Below are 19,209 nucleotides of genomic sequence, written 5' to 3' on the forward strand. Positions count from 1 at the left end.
TAAAGGTGTGTTAGTGCCACCCGCACACGAGTTACGAATGTAGGAACGAGATGTAACCTACAAGCGAATGTTCATCCACATCCGCATCAGTAGAGCCATCCATGCACCCGACGAAACCCCCCAAGTCTTCGAGCTCTGTAGTGTCAAAGTGTGACAGAAACTCGTAGCCGTCCTCAGCGCCATCATCTTCCTGCGTGGAAACAGGCCCCAGCATAGACCTCAACCGCAAGTGTCGGCACAAGGCTCGGAGCTGAGCTCGTGCCTGCTCTTTTTTGACCGGCTGTGGCTCAGACTGTACCGCCAGGAGCACCTGGGTCCAGCGTGAGAGCATAAAAGGCCCCGCCGGAGGGTCATAGATCCCGCTGCCCACGGCAGCCGTCCGGTCGAGGTCGATGGCAGCCTCGGTGACCATGTTTCCGTCCTCGAGCGGGGCGGCCGTGACGTGGTAGGCCACGTTGTAGAGCTGCTCGAGGAAGCTGATGGTCTCGAGACAGCCGTGCGCAAGCGGCCAGGACTTTTCCCAACTCTGAAAGACCTCGACGAATAGCCGTAGATGATGGTTCGGAGGGGTTGAAGGTGTGGACTGGGCAGAACCTGTCGGGTTCGGAGTCGCAGCCTTGACGCACGCTTCGGAATGTGCGCTCCAAATATGAATGGTGGCTGCACACATCATGGCCAGGCTGGTGAACGGCGATCGAAGGATTTCCCTGGCCACATCGTCGCCTCGGAAAAGCAGGCTAACTATGGCCGTGATTCGATCAGCGTGGTGAAGACATTTGCGGATAGCGGTGATTTGACGGTCAGACAACGGCACAGGAGAGGGAGCTGTTTGCATTCCTGTATACGGAAGATACAACTGCGGTACCAGGCAAAAGGCGTGAGACACCACCATGTGGAATGTCACAAACAGATTGCCTTGGCCCAGGAGCCGGAATGCGCGGAGGTTGTGTTTGGACCAGGACATGCGATCAGGCAGTTGAGATATCCAATCCGCAAAGGTGGTGTCGAAGGGGTTAGTATATTCGCTACCAAGGTCCAATGATTGATCTTGGACGACCCAGGCCCGGACATGCTCCATCATAGTGTTCAAGATGTCGACTGCCTTGATAAAGTATGGCAGAAGATCTGGATGGTCGGGTTGATTGTGGACGAACTCGGCCAGCGTCGGACTTGGATAGTCCTCTCCAAACATGAAGGATGCTTCCGGACAGGGTAGCTGAATGTAGGTCCACTGGGTTTGGATCGACGTAGGCCGACAAAGGGTGAGGGAAATCAGGATATCTACCACGACACAACTCCACATACATCTCCGGCGGATCTCCCGCTCTAGTGGTGGATGCCTATGATGATACTCCTTCATGAAGCGGAGGCTGTGAGCCATCCGAATGGCGAAACCTGCATAGATATACGAATTGTATCCTGCTCTTGCCACCAACTCTCTCAGAGCAAGAATCAAGTTTGCCTGGATGTTTTTGACTGAAAGAGAAAAAAAAACATCAGTGGATCTAACACCCTGAAGCAGAACCATACAATCAACCTTACCCGTCGGTTGATCAGATGTATCTCTTGCCAGCTGTCTGACTCGCGGAGCCAATCTCTCAGAGATCTGCCAGGGCGAGTCGCCTTCGAAGTATTTGACGCTCGTGTCATGGTCCAGGTAGAGGGCAGCAAGCGTGCAAATCGCCAGACGGAAGAATTCTGGATGGTGTTGGAAGCCGGTGCCGTCGAAGGTAGGCTTGTGTATACTCAAACGCACAGGTTCCAAATGAGATGTTGAGAAGAATGCATCCAAGAGTATACGATGCTGAATCTCTGAGAGTTCTTCAAGCACCGAGTCTACGCCGGTTGCTTCAGGGTCGGGCCATTCGCAGCTCCGGTTGAGTCGACGGCAATTTCTGCATGACGGCCGGACACCATCGCACTTTGACTTCCTCCTGCGGCTGACTCAAGTAAGTCTTGCGGCCTGACTGAAGCAAGTAACGATGCTTTACCAGATCAAGCACGCCTGAGGGGTTCGCCTGCGTGGAGCCGGCTCGACCATTGTAGCTTTTCGCTTCTGACTTGAGCCGCTTCCCACTGCTGTTTGAGCTTGTATGGAGGAAAATGTAGCCATCTTTGGGATCTAGGATAAGGTACAAGGGGATTCAGGGAGAGGGAGTCAGTGGGCTATGCTCCGGGAGTGCCGTGCCTCTGTATATCAAATTATGGATGAGAACCATTGACTGCCGGTACTCATCCTGGACATTGGACGGCAATCCCTGCCTCCCTGCTCCACTGCCAGCACCGGACCCAGGCCGGCAAGGAGGGTATCGGGCCTCGGAGAAGGCAGTCTTGCACCGGGGCTCCACACTCCTCTCAGGATTTCCCCGCGCCGGCCAACTTTCAACTTCCTTATTAGGAAGGAGAGTTGTCCATATTGGGAAACAGAACTAAGTTAGCACAATGGCAAAGGCGAGTGAGTGCTTTTTATGCTTTACAAGCTGCTGGCACTAATCTGCCTGTAGGTCCTCTGTAATTAATATACCCTGAATGGGTCAATTAGATGGACTCCCAATCCATCGCCTAGTCATTTGGCAGCAAGTGAGAAGATCAGGAATATGGGTACGGCGCAGGTTGTAGATAATGTTCCACAATTGCAGAGGTTTAGAAATTTTTGTTCCTAAGTTCTGCATGTCCTTTTAGGACAGAAAAGGCTTTCCACGGACGTTGAAGACGCAGGGCTGGTGTTGTTCTCCCCAGCTTCAATTTTGGACGCCAGCTTTCCTCGAAACTCTGTTCGCTTGGCGGTCTCCCAACTCAATGCTTGTCGGTGACAACCTCCTCCGAAATTGGGGTATGACTGCTTCTGGGAGAGTCTGCTGGCAAAGCAAGATGCAGAATCTCGGCTTCATGGGTTGGGATGAACACCACATCTTTCTCGACTTCATAATTTGTCTCCGTCACGTATTTCCCAATATAGTATAGTACTGGCAGTGCTGACCCGACTTGGGCTACGAACTGAGCGATGCTTTGATGTCTGATGAGTGCTGTTAGTAGTTTCTGGAGGTGGCGCAGAAGGAATTTGCATACTGAAGAGAGACCGTGCCTGACGCGGCGACACCAAAAAATGCAGCTATACCGGAAGCTGTTCCTCCTTTTAAAAGCCCGGCATACCGACCAACCCTCATTGGCTCGTTCGTGATGGTCATGACCAGCCTGGGGAAGTTTTAGCAGGCCAACGAGCTGTAGATTGAAAATTATCACTTACCACGAGATAAACATGGGTACAGAGGTGACACTCAGTTGGAAGAGCTGGAAGATGACAAAGAAGCCGGCAAACCCAGGATCAGTCCAATCCACTCCATTAGTCTGGGTAAATGTCCCACTCGGGCGTGTATACATCCATCCAAGCTCTCCCGCATAGGCAGCCAGGAGAGTGGTGAACATGTATGCGAAGCCCAGATACGCTCGTGCTTTCCGGGATAGCTTCTCGGTGTCAAGGATCATCCGCATGGACATGAATCCGAGGATCTCGAAAATGGCACCGATGAAGACACACAAAGACCGAGTCCGAAGGTTGAACCAATAAGCTAGGCACTTGTTAGCGCATATCTTCACTCCTCGAAAGAGGAATTGGTGAGCTTTGAACGTACCACTGATGGTTGGCTGGAGAGTGACAGGAATTTCACAGTTCAAAAGGAGTGGAACAACCAACAAAGTGCGAACGTCTTTGAATAGCATGGCAATCCCCTTGGTTTCGTTCCACCATGATTCGTGTCGAAAGACAGCAATCGGCTTCCCTTCGTGCCGGACATCTTCAGGTTTGCAGATGAACCAGGCCAGGCCCACTCCAAGCATCATCAGTGATAGGAAAGTGGCATAGACTGATTGCGGTGTAACATGGACCGTGGGATCGTTGAGGCTTACACCCAGGACCACGGCGGCACCAACCAGAGCGCCTGCTCCTCCCAAGCTGTTCTGAATCATGAAGAACGTCCCTTTCTCATGCTCGGGCGCATATCCAAAGGCGATGAAATTGGACACTGTCCAGAGAAGTCCGGCAGAGAATCCCACGACCGCACCGCCGATAATAGGGTATACTTCTGAACTGGTTTTCGCCGGGCCATAATCAAAATACCATAAGCCTGAGACGTAGAACGGATATCCAAAGGCACCGATCTGCGGATCATAAGTCAACCTTGTTTTTGATGCAAGTGGCGAAGGACAAACCATAAGGGTATATCTGGGTCCCAGGGTATTCAGAGTACTCCCACCGAAAGTTCCCGTCACGCCAAAGACACCATAGAACACTGCGGCGACGATGTTGTTGACATGAGCCGCATCGACCCCTCCTCCACCGGCTCCAAGGTTGAGCACCGCTGCGTAAATGCCAACGGCGAAGAAGAGGACACCACCAGAGATTGCATTCTGCGTCCGTGAGCTGTGGACTCTCTCGTCAGCTCAGCAAGCAAGAGACGGTGAGGATATTCTGACCTGTACCTGTTCAACTTCATGTTCATGATCGCTTTATGATGGGGTCCTGAGGCAAAGGTTGTAGGGTTGCGTAGTCTGGCTGAGGTCTTTGACGAGGCAGCACAGGTGTTTGTTTATATCTTCAACCTTATATGCCCAACCAGCTCGCTTTCGGCGGCCAGATGGGACTGCTTCCACAGTGGCTTTGACCAGTATCCTTCCAATTCCCGGTTGGCACACTCTGACGGACGAACAAGATTGGGCTCGATCAGGCTAGATAATCTCCTGGGCCACTCAATCATTGGTCCACATCCGCATTACTTCGCCCAGGCACGGAAAAGCCGGACCCTATCTCTTATCACACGCGGGAAAGCCTGCAGAAGCAAGACGGGAACGAGACAACCCAGGATAGGGAACCCGCCATCGAATTGCCAATGTCTCTGAGGAAGTTCCATGATTGATTCATTTCTACTCAGAAGAGGGCTAAGCCTATTGCCGGCAAAATGTCGTCTTCCGGAAAGAGTACTTGTCGCCCATAAAAGCTACTTTTGTAAAGCGATTGCGCCGGCTTCAGCTAGTTGTAGACTCCCGTGTCTCAAGATCTGGCCTGGACAAGCAGTATAGGGACCAGCCAACAAGTATATCGAAGTCGGAGCCAGCGAAAACACATCCTCCTGTTGGGCAATCGATAAACCCTTGTACTGTTATGGCAAGCTCTTCTCTACATGGACCGGCCTTCCGCCCAACACAGAAGCTCTCCAAGAGCCCTGTCGTAAAGTTGGCCTGCTCAGATTTTACCCAGATGATACAACAGGCAACTAGGACTAGAAACTCGGCATACGGACCCTTTGACGGAGACACAACGTCGTTCTCGATCGAGTTCTTTTCAGTTCATGATGGTCAACCATTAGTTGAGCACCATCATACAGCGCCTGCACTGGTGCAGAAAGCAGGCTCCGATGTAGTTGGGCCGGACAGCATCTATCGAATCGCGAGCATCACCAAAGTAGTCACTGTATTCACATTCCTTGCTGTGGCTGGTGATGCTCGATTCAACGACCCTATCACGCAATATGTTCCAGAGTTACGAGACGCTGCCCGGAAATCCGATGCCGCCCTACATCCCATAGATGATACCGCGTGGGAAGATGTCACTATAGGCGGACTAGCAAGCCATATGGCGGGTATTCCTAGAGATTGTGCGCTCTTTGGAAACTTCTTCCCTTTTACTGATTCCAAAAGGCTAACCTCGAACGCAGTATCGTTGGTCGGAGAATTGGCGTACAGAGACCTTCAGCATGAGGACTACGGCCTGCCACCTTTGGAGCATGCAAATGTGCCTCCCAATGGAAACGATCCCGGCTGTGGACGAGCGCAGTTTTTCGAATGGTTCACCAGACGACATCCTATATTCGCACCTAGCACTACCCCTATCTACGGCAACGCTGCTTTCCAACTTTTGGCCTATGCTCTCGAAAACATCTCGGGCAAGCCCTATTCAGCTCTGCTAGAAGAGAAAGTGCTACGACCACTTGACCTGTCACGAACGTCGACCACACCTCCGCTGGGTGAGTCAAGATGTGTCATCCCCGGAACGCCGACAAGCACGCTTTGGGATTACGATTTCAGTGAAGTAGGCCCGTAAGTATTCGCTCAATTCACGGCTATCTGCAAGCCCCAGGAAGCTAACCTTTGAGTGATACAGAGGTGGAAACCTCTACTCCAGCCCAGCGGATGTCTCGAAGGTTGGCCGGGCGATCCTCTCCTCATCCCTCTTATCGAAGGCTCTGACGAGACGGTGGCTCAAGCCGGTTGCCCATACTGCTGACCCCTACTACTCTGTAGGAGCACCTTGGGAAATCCACCGCGTCACTCTACCCGTCACCAATCGCGTTGTAGACCTATACGCCAAAGCCGGCGGATTCGGCTCCTTCAGTTCCGAACTGATTCTGATTCCCGATTTCGAGGTGGGCCTCACCGTGCTGGCCGCCGGCCCACCTTCGAACAGCGTCGTACCCATTATCAGCAACCTATTCTCGGCGATTCTGGTTCCTGCTTTGGAGACGGCGGCTCGAGAAGAGGCCAAAAATAGCCTTGTGGGCACTTACTCTTGCAAGAAGCCTGGCGGTGTGGAATCGTCCATCACTCTCATGATAGATGACACAAATCCTGGTCAAGGTGGTCTTAGTATTAGTCGCTGGGTGAGCAACGGCCAGGATATGATGCACGTCCTAGCGAATCTGCTTCCACCATTGTTTGCCAGACCCGTCCAAGCTAGGCTTCATCCGACCAACAACGTCGAGGACGTTCCGACAAAGAAGGGGCACACCAAGACTGCATACCGTGCGTTGTGCGAATTTTTTAGTCCAGCGGGTGATAGAGGGCCCTTTGACCGCTCAGTCATGTGGTATTATTTGGATCAAATATACTGGCAAAGTAACGCATTGGACGAATTCATCCTCGAGACTGACGAAGAAGGACGTGGTGTCAGTATCACACCCAGGGCACTGGGAGTGGTACTGGCAAGGGATCCTCTGCCTGGATCCGAGACTGCTTTGGGGCTGAGCGGTATGTAAAGGCCCACCTAGGGGCACGGGCTAGGTGACGGGTTGATGTCAACTCACGTCGATTTGCCTCGTACAGCATCCTGACTCTCGTACATTCAAGTACTGGTAGGCGATTCGAGAATTCTCATGAGAAGACCTTGGCTTGCTCGAAGAGTAGGTCTTCATGGCAAAGGCAATGATCGAGCAGAAACCGATGACAGTCTTGTCCTCTGAGGTTTCTTGATTCGTCTAACAACTACCAAGCATAAAACGAAAAAGCAACAAGAACTCAGCGTCCCAGCTTTGAGGCCATTTCACCCCTCTACCTGTGGCAGAGCGATTACCTCACCCTTCGAGTTCATGTTGTTGTTCATCATGGCGTCCATCGCACTCTTGTCGTTGGGCAGAACCAGGTTCAGGAAAACTCCGATCACCGCAGCAATGATGAACGGCGTTTCGACAATCAGGTTCAGCCCTTGCTCGAATCCCTGGAGATGGATGTTTGAGCCGCTGTAATCCAAAATCTGGTCAAACCAGGTGGGAGTGACAATGTCGACGAACCCGATTCCGAGAGCGACGGTCAAGATGAAGCGGTTGCGTCGAGTAAACGGCACCATTCCCAGAACTCGAATACCGGCAACAGCGATGGTGCCGTATAGGAAGACCTGCATGCCCCCGAGCACTGATGGCGGCATGGCGCTGAAGACCGCACCGAATTTTCCGAAGAATCCCATGAGGATAAGAAAGATGGAAGCTGCCCAGCCCGCTCGTCGAGACTTTTCGCAAAGATTTGTTAGTCAAAATTAGGGAAGGGAAAACACCGCCCTCATCTAGGTCAGGAAGGGGGGGGAAAGGGGTGGTGGGTGCCAATAAAACTCACAGCACAACCGGTTAGCACGATGGTGCCATTGTTTCCGGCTTGGGAAACCATGGGAAGACCCGTTCCCAGGGTACTCATTAGGCTGCCTAGGCCATCGCATAGAATGCCGCCTTGGATCCGGCTGTTGAATTCGCTGCCCTCGACATCGACGCCCGAGATTTCGGCGGTGGCCAGGATGTCCGGCATGCAGCTGACACCTTCACAGATGAACATAATGAGTAAAGGCAGTATCAGGGCGCCGTCCACGGACAGCTTGAAGGTGTGAACCCAGAGAAAAGTGACGACAGGAGCATTGTCGATATTCTCGCTCGACCAGTAGCCTGTGGCGCCAGAGATGATGCAGCCCACAATCAAGCCGATCAGCACCGCAGCGGACTTCATGATGGGCGAGCCGAATTGTTCCACGACCACGATGCTGACAAAGACGCTGAAGCCGAGGCCGATGAGCTTCGGGTCAGCCCACGGCAGAGGCCTGGGGCTGTAGATGTTCGGACACAGCGCGTAAAACCCGGTGCCGTTGTTGCAGTTGGAGGAACCGGCCCAATTCTGCATGCCGCTGTTGATCAAGTATACGCCGACTAGCAGCAGCAGCGAGCCCGTGACGACCTTGGGGAAGATCTTGTTCAATAAGCGCGGAGGGATCATGGATATGAGGATCTGAATCCACACGGTCACGAGCATCGACCCTAGAAGGGCGCCGTACGCATCGGGACAGGGAAGCTGAGTGCCGTCCGCGGCAACGGGGCAGGTGCCGTTCTTGTATCGCATACCCGTGTAGCTGAAGGCGACGGCGATGATGTCGAACGTGTTGGACACGACAGATAAAAGACCTGTACCGATGAAGAAGGGAGTGCCCCGGACATGGACCCGGGTCACCTGGAGCGCTGTCGCGATTCCCGTGGTGATGAAGGCCACAGAAACGAGGTACGAGACTTGGTTGGTCGGTAGGTTGAAGGCGCCCGACGCGACTGCCAGCGGAGGGGTCACGATGGACCCGATCAGGGTCAGGGCGTGCTGCAGGCCGAGCAGGATGGTCAGGAAGATGGGCACCTCGTCGTTCAAGCCGTAGAAGGGAATGGTCTTGTCTTTGTATTTGCGGTTGAACGGCGGGATATTGGGCGTGACGAGGTACAAGTAGTCGTAGTTGCCGAACCACGCTTCTTTGGTGCACACGTACGACCAGATTCGACCTGCTCTCTGGCGCAAATCGAGCTTCGAAGTCGTTTCTCCGTGAGCGACATCGGCATCTGCCGTAGATGGGGTCTCACATGTAGATGAGACCGAAGAATCTGCGAAACCATCGGCGGTGGTCGTCTCTGCCTTCATTGTCTTGGCCGAGAAGTCCATGTCAGTCTTGTCGACTTCAGAAGCTTGTAGGGTGTGTGTTTTGGAGAACGCAACACCCGGTAGACACCCCAGAAAGTTGAGAAACTCCAGAAGTTGGGATTCGTGCCCTGGCGTCCATAAGTGGGTGGAATTCCACTGTCCTTTATATGCTCCGACAGAGGCAGATCTGTTGATCGATAATGATGTCCCTCAGCATCTTGCACAGAGCCTTCGTACCCAGTGTCTGGATGATATGGTATACTGGTCTAGAGTAAGAATACCTAGGTATGTCGTTCCAGATTGATAGATACGGAGCCGTTCGCGGAGGACCCGCCCCCGATAGCGACTGCGGAGCCTCGCTCAGACCTGATCTTCGATAAGGAGCGTCTTCTCGTACGAGATTTGGCCAGCGATAGACCACCGGTCGACCGACATCTCGAGCCTTCCTTGTATCTCTGATGCGACGAGAGTCAATCCATCTCTTTGCGGTACAGGCGGATGGTACGCAGTGGGTTCTCGCTGAAGTTATAGGTCGTAATCGCTTCAAAGGGCCTTTCTGCTGCCCCAGTCTGCTCTGTACGACTTTTTGCTGAACTTGACTGGTGAGAGCTGAGACATCTCCCGGCACCACCTTCCGTAATCGTACTTGTAAGTAATATAAGATGTGTGCACAGCGTCTGATGTCTGGCTGCAAGCGAGTCCTCGAACAGCACAAAGCTTTGGTTCCTCCTTTTACAATCCGAAAATGAAGACCAGATCGACGCTGTTCATCCACGCCACCATCATCACGGTTGACCCTCAAGGCACCATATGGCTGGACGGGGCGATCTTGGTCAATGCCGACCGGATCGTGGCCATCGACAAAAGTGCAGAGTTGTTGAGTCGAATCCCTCCCGACGTCAAAATCGTCGACGTCTCTGGGCGCATTATCCTGCCCGGTCTGATTAACGCCCACGCTCACCTGACTCAGTCCCTGCTGAGAGGGCTGGCCGAGAACGTGTCGTTGCATTCCTGGCTGTGCGATTCGATCTGGCCTCTCGAGGCCAATTATGAAGGAGAGGATGGCTACGTGGCCGCCAGATTGACCATCGCCGAAATGTTGAAGAGTGGCACGACCTGTTTTTTGGAAGCCATGTTGACCCACCGCAGTGGGTTCGACAATGTGGTTCGTGCTGTGGAGGAGATGGGTGTACGGGGCTGCTTGGTACGCCCCTTCTGTGAATCTTGACACCGCGGTCCTGAATTAACAGTGTTAGGCCAAACTTGTCAAGGTGGGAACGACGGGCGTCCTGGTAGACGCGCGCGACAAGGACTTCTCCAGCATGTCCATCGAAAGCGCCTTGGCCGCCCACGACAGATATAACGGGTCTTATGGTGGACGGATCCGCGTCTGGATGGCCGCCGGCACCCCCAGAGGCTCAGATGAAGGCTCCCACAAGGCCATAGGGGATGCGTGTGCCCGACACGGCATTTCTCTCACCATGCACTGTGCGGAAGCACCGGCAGATCTAGGGATCTATCGCGACAGCTACAACTGTTCCCCAGTCGAGTTCTGCGAGCGCACCAACATGATCGGCGGCGAGGGCGAGAGTCGGAAGACGGTACTGGCTCACATGGTGAATTTGGATCTGGAAAGGGATCTGCCGATTTTGCAACGACATCAACAACAAGCTCCGACCTCGCGAGATGCCGACCAAGTTCCCCGTCCCTTGGTGTCCGTCGCTCACAACCCCAGCTGCAACTGCAAGATTGCGTCGGGTATTGCTCCTGTGCCGGAGTTGCTTGCTGCCGGTATCAACGTCAGTCTGGGCACCGACGGGGCACCCTGTGCCAACACGTACGACATGATTCTGGAGATGAGAATGGCAGCTCTGATTCAAAGGGGCACCCGAAACGACGCCTCGCTCATGGAAGCGCAGAAAGTGATCCAGATGGCCACCATCGACGGAGCCAGAGCGTTGGGCCTCGAAAAGGAAGTGGGAAGTCTGGAGGTGGGCAAAAAAGCAGACCTTATTGTGCTAGACCCCTCGGGCCTGCAGTGTTGTCCCTTCGATCCCGACCAGATCATGGGCGGCGGAGTCGATCCTTTGACAACTGTCGTCTACTCTTGCACGGGAGCCGATGTCAAGACCGTGCTGGTCGACGGGCAGGTCGTGGTGGACGATGGCCGACTTGTCGTGGCTGATGAACGTCAAATCAAGGAGGCCGCCCGGAAAGTCATCAGACGGATCCGCGAAAAGTCGAGCATAGCCAGGTTGAAGCCAGAGAGAAAGTATCGATGAACTAGATCGAATGCGGTCGCATTGAGTGGAATGCAGAAAAAAACAAAAAGCAAAAGAACACAATAATAAACAGCATTAAGAGTGGGATAAATGTTGGCGCACCCGGTCGGCACCTGTTGGATTCGTAAGTGTGCGCGCCGACAGTAAGGTCTATAGGTGAATCTCAATCAAAGGGGCTCTGTTCTCTGTCGACCAATGATTCCAAGTGCGCACATTCTTCACAGAACGTCGCTCTACCTTGAATACTTCGACGCGCATGGGCTAATATCGCCTACGAAGTGGCCCCTTGTTGTACATCACCCAGTTCTCGCTTCAAATGGACTTCGCTGCCGACGTGAATCCAGCAAGCTACCCCTGGTCAGGCATAACTCTGTGCATATCTGGAGAGCATATGCTCCTCCACCGTGTACCCTTTGGCCAGTGAGCCGTCGAGAGGTTTGATGACACAATCTGCATTTCCGTCCCAGAAAAAAGGGATAGAGTATCTGTCGGTGCCGCTGGTGTTGATGACGCGGTGGACGTTGCTCTTGTAGGCGCCGCCGGTCCAGGACTCGAGAAAGTCGCCGACGTTGACCACATAGGCGTTTGGCTGGGGCGGTACATCTATCCACTGATCTTGCTCTGGGGTCTTCTTCAACACCTGAAGTCCCGAGTGACCGTCCTGCAGGAGGAGCGTGAGGGCGCCGAAATCAGTATGAGCACCGGCCCCAACAAGATTGGCATCCGCCAACGGCGGGTGGGGTGGGTAATGGAGCAATCTGATACTGGCGAGGGGATCCTTGCAGAAGTCGGTGAAGATGCTGGTGTCGAAACCGGACAAACCTCGAAACAGGATATGCGTAACGTGGAATGAAAGTTTGGACAGAGTGTCGTGATATTCCAGCAAAGGCTCTTTGAACTCACTGTCCGAAATCAAGCTCATATCTGGCCAAATGTTCGCCTCTTGAAACGGACGGAAAGGAGGCTTGTTGTCGGGGACTTCACGGCCGATAAAGTAGCCCTGAACAACACAATCAGGTCAGTAAGTCAAATTCGACCAATATTCCAATCCATCATCAACATTAAGCCGTCGTCTGATGACCCACACCGTTGCTCTCTCTCTCTATCTCCCTCCTTTCATCCCTCTCTCGCTGTCGATACAATTCTCCAGAGTCGTAAATACGTACCTCTTTCAAATCGGGCTTTTTCCCCTCCTCCAAAATTTGCGACCCAAGCACTTCGTATCCACGGCCTGGCGGCCCGACCAACGTACGTTTGACATCCTCGGGGAGAGCGAACAGTTTTTTTGCCGCCGTGAAGACTCGTTCTTGGAGTGATTGCGAGACACCATGGCCTGTGATTTGAAAGAAGCCGCTGGTGGCACATGCCGTGCGGATCTGTTCCACGATTTGTTCTGCCTCAGGCGATTCGGGGTTTTTGAAGTACGCGGTCAGATCCACGGTCGGGATGATGAAGGTAGGCTTGACCTCGTAGCTGATGGCCATCTTACTCTGTCAGGCTGGGGTCCTCGTTCTTGAAAGGGGTTCGAGCGGAATAACAGAAGGAACTTCGATGTCCAATATGACCTATCAACGATGATTTGGCTTGTGCTGAGCGTATGGGCGCCTTGGTGCAATTAATATAGAACGTGCGAGATCCATAGTCAGCCAGCCGAACAGGAAATTCGTCACTTGCATATAATTGGAATCTCGTCGGAGGTCTCCATGCCATTCTCGTATCTGGGCAACGTCGTGGAGATCTGGCCGCCTGGCACTCGTTCTGTGAGTCAATGAATGGCGTGCATATAAGGCTTTATCGGGTTATCAAATCGTACCAGTACGACAGGGACTGTTAGAGAGCCTAGCGCCCAACAGCGAGTGCCCGACGAGCCGATGGGCAACGACTTCAGCTCGGGTGAATCTCGTACGGTACGAAAATCGGTCGAATCTTCCTCGACACTTGGAAATCCACCTCGCCCCTCTTTCCGGCGGCGCTTTACTCTCCTCTGCCTGCCGGGCACCCACCGGGGGCATGGCTCTGAGTCTCTTCTAGGCTCGAATCCACCCGAGGCTCGTACGCCATCCCCCAAACCCACCTACTAGGTACCTAGGTATCTTAAATACAGGTATCGACTGTTTGCTCCGCTTTCCATTTTGTACGTCGGGTTTCGCACAGCAAAGCAATCACTTCACTTGTCCCCTCTAATTGTTGACATTGCCCCTTATTACGCGATGCCCCCACGCTTAAGAGAGACATGTACGGCATGTTCGCTGCGCCGGCAGAAATGCGACCGCCAGGTTCCCTGCGGACGCTGTGTCAAACGGGGCGTGGCTGACCGGTGCACTCGACAGTGGCCCGGCGACAGGTACGATCCGTCCATCCATCGGGTTTACCCAAAATCACGATCGAACAAGAAGAAGCGGACCAGCACACCACATGCTCTCGGTCTTACTCCATCTTCCGTGACTGATGTGTCCGATCCGGGTCCCCTCGAAGGGATAGAAGCAGCTGCGGCGGAGCCCCAACCAGAACCAGAACCAGACGGTTTGGACGTCAGTTGGACAGGCGGCGACTGGGCGAACGATGATCCTCGTCTGCAGTATTCTTTCCGGCCGTTTGAACGGAAACAACTACGACGGCCTTTAGCTTCTCAGAACAGGCAACATGCTGCTTCCCCTAGTCAATGGGTCTCGGCGACAGGAATCGGGTTCAGCTCCTCGGCCGATGCCCAAGAGACATTCCTCCAAATGCTGATTCCCGGCATTGACCACATCTGGAGGCTGGTCGACTACCATGAATTGTTCTTGCTCTGGTACCACGGATGTTATCACGGGCCAACATTACGGTGGGAGCTACACAGCCTTTTGAGCTCACAAGAACCATCCGCCTCGCTTGTGATCAGGGGCTTAGACCTTCAATGGCTAGCTTTGCTGTTCGCCATCATGGCCGGCAGCTTGACTTGTGCGACGTCGCGCCAACTCGAGCAATGGGGCTTCTCCAAAAGTGAGGCTGTCAAGCTGTCGATGCAGTGGTACAAAGCGACCATTACGTGTTTGAATCAGGCAGAATACACCACCAACCACAGCATCTATGCGTTGCACGCCATCGCCACCCTAACCATGTCCGCCCATTCCCTCGGTCGATCTTCCGAACTGTCGGTCCTTTTGGGCAGTGCCCTCAAGATCGCCCAAAGCTTAGGGTTGGACCAGCTCTGCCACAATCCGACATTGGAGCAGATTTTGCCTGCAACCTCGGAAGAGAAACGACATACTTTGCTGCGCACCGAAGTAGGTCGGAGGTTATGGTCGCAGCTATGCATCCAGGATTGGATGTCGTTGCCGTTCGCCGAAAGCCACTGCATCAACCCGTTGCATTTCACGACCACCAAACCGTCCAGTCGCAACCATTTGACCATGGATCCAATCCCGGCGACGTTTCCGACGTACATCAGTTATGGCAATTATCTGTTTGAGATTGCAAAGCTCATGGTCGCTCACCACGAGGCCATGCTGCGTGCGACGACGCCCTTCACCAAATACGAGCAAGTTCTGGACTTTGACGTTAGAATGCGCACGCTGGCCACTCAAGGCATGCCCCGGTATTTTCATGTCGTTGAACCCATCGACCCGGCCTGGCCCGAGTGGGTGTCCTGGGCCCGGCGCAGCCTGACCATCTGCTTCGCCCACAAGATCATTATGATCCACCGACACTTCATTCGGCCGAGCTTCACCAATCCGGCCTACTCCATCACCCGCGTAACGTGCGTTGCTGCCGCCAAAACGACATTGAATGAAGCAAAACAAACAGACGAAAAGAATGGTCCCATCATCTGGGTCGACAAGGCGTTCTGCGTGGTGGCCGGGATCGTCTTGTGTTTAGACATGTTTCACCGTCAATCGAGGTCAGACCCCGAATACCAAACCCACCGCGATTTGGTGGTGGAATGCATCGCCCTCTTGCAGAAATTTGATACCAGCGTCGTCGCCATCCGCGGCGCCGGCCTGTTGTCCGCCTTGGTTTCCGAACTCGAACGACAGCCATCAGCCCCAAGCTGGCCTCCGCAAAACATCAAAATGTCCGACATTTTCAAGTCCCTGGCGGTCGACACCACAGCAGATAATGGTCTGCAGAGCATCAACCCGCAGTCTGCGGCAGCAGCTGGGGGGATGGACGCTAGAGACAATAACATGCCAATCGTACCGGAACTGTTCCCACCTCAGGCAGGCTTCTGCAATCGCTTCTTGTTGAAGGAGCTGCTAGATTTCGATACGCAGTCAAGAGCTTGATCGGTGAGACAAGGGTGATCGCTGTCAGGCCTTGTAGCGCTTTGGCGCTACTGTCACAAGAAAAGCGGCATGAATGTTTGTTGCAATGCCATCTTGAGAGAGTTCCGCATCGAAACCATAAGGTAAAAAGACGAGTATATTTGAGCCAACCAAGTCGATAGGACCAAGGTCAGCGGGAATAGGTCTCTTGACATAACTATCTGTAGTCAGCGCTTTGAGGACGCATCCATGCTATACAGACCCTCCTGTCGGGCCATCCATCGCTCACCCGGCTGGCGCAAAAACAGGGACTAGCTGGGGGGAGCACAAGGGCGGCATTACCTTGCGCCCGATCCGGGGTGAGGCGCGGGCAGTAGGCATATCAACAACTGGCCGCTTTTTATCACATCACCTTCAATCGCACCTCTGCGCAGTTTACGTGCTTGATTATTCAGGGAAGCTTTATGTTTTCGATGCGGGACTCTCTCGAGATGGCATTGCTGCGGGCATACATCCGGCTTTCCTTGTGAACAGGGTCTACGGTCTCGACCCACTACATTGCGGATGTTCGATGCACAAGGCTGCGTGTGTACCGAACAATGTCATGACCGGCTTTGGTTTCATAACGGCCTTGAAGGACAAGTTTCTGGTAGTTTTCAGTCACCCTTTTTCTTTTATCTATTACCCTCTTTGCGAGTGTGCGGAACCGAGCTCTCCAAGCATATCGAAGACAACGTGGAGGAGGTGTGCGGACAAGCCCCCAATCTTTACATTAAACCACGACTTCAAAAGACATCCATCACAGATGGTAAGGGAACTCGGTGCCCTCAACCTCCTTGTACAGCGCCTCCATGGCGCCGACAACCTCGGCCGGTAAGGGACCTTGTTCAATCATGTCAAAGTTGGAGTTCAGCTGCGCGACGCTTGAGGCGGCAATAATGATCGCATCGCCGGATTCCTCTTTGAGCGTGCTGTGGTATACAGTCCACCTCAACGCCGCGGCGTGGCCGTTGATGCCGTGCTTGGCCACAAGCTCGACTGCACGGTCGGTCGCGGCTTCGATATTGGGTTTCAGGTAGACGGACGCGTACACTTGACCTAACCAAGTCTACATTGGCCGAGGTCAGCGTGAATAGGTCTCTTGCCACGACTATCTGTAGTCAGCACCGTAGGGCAAAGGAGACTTACCGATGTGTCGAACCGGGCGCCGTGTTGGACATTCTTGTGGTTCCCTGCGAAGAAACCACCAGCGGCGGGACTGTTCCGGAATATTAGCACATGGAAGCTCAGGTGCTGGGACCACAAGAGCGGCAGGCAGACCTCCAGGCATAGAAAGCAATCCCATGCTTTCGCAGGATCGGAAAGAGTTCCTTCTCCCCACTTCTGATAATGGGATTATACTGGCCCTGATACACGGTCGGCTTCACGAAGCCCCTTTCTTCGCATATTTGAACAATCTTGTCCACTTCCTCGGCTGTATAGTTGGACAACCCAAAGCGTTCGAACTTGCCTTGCTCATAGGCTTCATTGATGGCTGCTAGCGTCTCCTCGAAAGGCGTTGTTCTGTCCGGCACATGAAGGTACTCGACATCGATCTTCGGAATTTTCAAGAGGGACAAGGACGTGTCGATGTTTTCCTTGACGTTTTCCTTCGAGTGGCTGCCGGGCGTCAGAGAAAACACCTTGGTGTCGATTGAAAACCGCTTCCCGGCCTCAACGACACCCAGCCTCTCTTCTGAAGATCCAGGAGCATGTGGTGAGTAGGCACGGGCCGTGTCAATGTGCCGTCCACCACGCTCATAGAACGCATTGAGGTAAGCATTCACCTCCTCAGGGGTGTCGTAACGGACAGTTGAATCCAGAGACTTGTCTCCAACCTAGGTTGTCATGCATAAGCAACGATGACTGCCCTCCGCATGGCCTTCTTACGTTGGCTACTCCCAACACAATCCTCAACGGTGATTTGATCGACATCGTGTCCGCTCTTGTGGTTTTACTTCGTGGCCAGTTCAGAGAGAAAGATGAAAATGACAACACCAAAAGGCTTCCTATGGGGGAAGATATAGAGGTTCAAGCTGCACTGCACTGCTCAACAGGGTAATGGAAGAAGAATCCACCATTGAGATTCCTAAGTATTGCAACTTCTTATAGTGCCTGTCCTCCATGGTGTATCTTACCGTCGGGGACACTTGATCCCGCTTGTTCTCCAACGATCGAGCAGTTGGCCCAAAGCTGCTTATGAATCACTTTGCCAATGAATATCTCGGTACACTCGGTAGTTTTGAACCAGACAATCACCAGCTCTGCATAGAATTAGTCAAAGTTGCTGAAAAATGGCACCTTTCCGGTTGCCCTGAGGCGCCCCACCCAGACATACAGTAGATGGAAAAGGTTAGCCGGTTACCCGATCTGTTAAGGGGGATGCCTCTGGGCGGTGACTTCGACACCGATTTCGTACAATGTCAACACTAGTATTACTACCTAGCTAGGCAAGACTGGCTATAAGATAGACGGTGGCGATGTCTCCCTAGGTAGGATAGCAATGAAGACGAATTCATAACGCGGAGAATAGACACCAGTGCTAATTGAGTAGGAACTTTTTTGAACTGAGCATTAAGCGAACTCGCCATTGTACGATATCGCCATCGAAAAGTCAGTGCCTCAAATGGATTCCACATTACCCGTATAATGCATCCTCCGACATTTGGTCCGTCATGGTCCGAACGCAGTCACTCGACATGGCTCGTGAGGTGTAATGGGTCCGACTACTCGGTACACATATTGTACCTGCGCCGACCTGATGCCAACATAGCATTTTCCATGGGGTCTCATGCCAAAACTGCTGAGGATGGGTCAAAGGGGCACGTCTGCTTGAGCCGTCCAGAAGTGCAGCGGTTGGCGGCAGGCAAATCTGCGCCTTTGAAGATCATTCGTATTGAAATCGCTTCCCTAGGGAGGAATGGAGACAATATATGTCTGATAGAAATCATGGCGCGTGCCTTTCAGAACTGAGGTCTCAAATCATAAATGGCCGCTACAGAGCGCAAGCGCTGCCGGTCTTTTGCCTCAGCTGAAGCTCTGATGAGGCCGCATGTTGGATTTCTCCTTCCCCCGGGATGTTTATGTCGTGCGGGACATGAACAAATATCCGGTGGTCTTTGGGTCCTTTTTCCCTTCAGTGACCTGGAGCTTTTTCAGAGGGTAATCTCTCTTTCTGGAGCCCGCGGCCAGCACTTCCATCCCCTTGTATCCGACAGTCTTAAGCCTGAAGACGGCAGGGGTACCAGATAATGCGGTGGAAGCGTCTGGTCAATGAGCTATGATGGAGATTCCGAATCGCCACATGACAGAAGAAATCTCATAACCGTGTTAGCTCACTGTCACCGGAATATCGGTGTTGGTGCGTCATGAGACTCCACGAATGGCTCGGATGTTCAATCTGGCGGAGCAAGACCTGGGCATGAATGCATATGGAATGC

The 19,209-nt window shown here is 53.2% G+C and overlaps 8 protein-coding genes across 8 annotated transcripts; 3 read left to right on the forward strand and 5 right to left on the reverse strand.

Annotated features, from left to right (window-relative positions):
- Positions 1-31: 31 nt before the first annotated feature.
- On the reverse strand, positions 32-2,113 carry Z520_04791 (uncharacterized protein; the record flags this gene model as incomplete). Its single annotated transcript, XM_016775295.1, has 3 exons — positions 32-1,476; positions 1,543-1,940; positions 1,992-2,113. The coding sequence occupies 3 exons, from the start codon at positions 2,111-2,113 to the stop codon at positions 32-34; spliced, it is 1,965 nt and encodes a 654-aa protein (XP_016633338.1).
- Positions 2,114-2,796: 683 nt separating this feature from the next.
- On the reverse strand, positions 2,797-4,499 carry Z520_04792 (uncharacterized protein; the record flags this gene model as incomplete). Its single annotated transcript, XM_016775296.1, has 6 exons — positions 2,797-3,016; positions 3,070-3,195; positions 3,248-3,569; positions 3,633-4,158; positions 4,210-4,420; positions 4,480-4,499. The coding sequence occupies 6 exons, from the start codon at positions 4,497-4,499 to the stop codon at positions 2,797-2,799; spliced, it is 1,425 nt and encodes a 474-aa protein (XP_016633339.1).
- Positions 4,500-5,158: 659 nt separating this feature from the next.
- On the forward strand, positions 5,159-7,028 carry Z520_04793 (uncharacterized protein; the record flags this gene model as incomplete). The annotated part of the gene is made up of 3 exons (XM_016775297.1): positions 5,159-5,651; positions 5,712-6,093; positions 6,158-7,028. The coding sequence occupies 3 exons, from the start codon at positions 5,159-5,161 to the stop codon at positions 7,026-7,028; spliced, it is 1,746 nt and encodes a 581-aa protein (XP_016633340.1).
- Positions 7,029-7,312: 284 nt separating this feature from the next.
- Z520_04794 (uncharacterized protein) lies at positions 7,313-9,225 on the reverse strand (the record flags this gene model as incomplete). Its single annotated transcript, XM_016775298.1, has 2 exons — positions 7,313-7,774; positions 7,879-9,225. 2 exons carry the CDS (start codon positions 9,223-9,225, stop codon positions 7,313-7,315), a joined length of 1,809 nt encoding a protein of 602 aa, XP_016633341.1.
- Positions 9,226-9,949: 724 nt separating this feature from the next.
- Positions 9,950-11,486, forward strand: Z520_04795 (uncharacterized protein; the record flags this gene model as incomplete). Its single annotated transcript, XM_016775299.1, has 2 exons — positions 9,950-10,408; positions 10,461-11,486. 2 exons carry the CDS (start codon positions 9,950-9,952, stop codon positions 11,484-11,486), a joined length of 1,485 nt encoding a protein of 494 aa, XP_016633342.1.
- Positions 11,487-11,844: 358 nt separating this feature from the next.
- Z520_04796 (uncharacterized protein) lies at positions 11,845-12,970 on the reverse strand (the record flags this gene model as incomplete). The annotated part of the gene is made up of 2 exons (XM_016775300.1): positions 11,845-12,486; positions 12,653-12,970. 2 exons carry the CDS (start codon positions 12,968-12,970, stop codon positions 11,845-11,847), a joined length of 960 nt encoding a protein of 319 aa, XP_016633343.1.
- Positions 12,971-13,696: 726 nt separating this feature from the next.
- Z520_04797 (uncharacterized protein) lies at positions 13,697-15,751 on the forward strand (the record flags this gene model as incomplete). Its single annotated transcript, XM_016775301.1, has 1 exon — positions 13,697-15,751. One exon carries the CDS (start codon positions 13,697-13,699, stop codon positions 15,749-15,751), a length of 2,055 nt encoding a protein of 684 aa, XP_016633344.1.
- A 778-nt stretch (positions 15,752-16,529) lies between these two features.
- On the reverse strand, positions 16,530-17,704 carry Z520_04798 (uncharacterized protein; the record flags this gene model as incomplete). Its single annotated transcript, XM_016775302.1, has 4 exons — positions 16,530-16,838; positions 16,919-16,988; positions 17,051-17,607; positions 17,660-17,704. The coding sequence occupies 4 exons, from the start codon at positions 17,702-17,704 to the stop codon at positions 16,530-16,532; spliced, it is 981 nt and encodes a 326-aa protein (XP_016633345.1).
- Positions 17,705-19,209: the final 1,505 nt, after the last annotated feature.

This window comes from Fonsecaea multimorphosa (genome assembly GCF_000836435.1).
Source record: "Fonsecaea multimorphosa CBS 102226 unplaced genomic scaffold supercont1.8, whole genome shotgun sequence".
Taxonomy (NCBI): domain Eukaryota; kingdom Fungi; phylum Ascomycota; class Eurotiomycetes; order Chaetothyriales; family Herpotrichiellaceae; genus Fonsecaea; species Fonsecaea multimorphosa.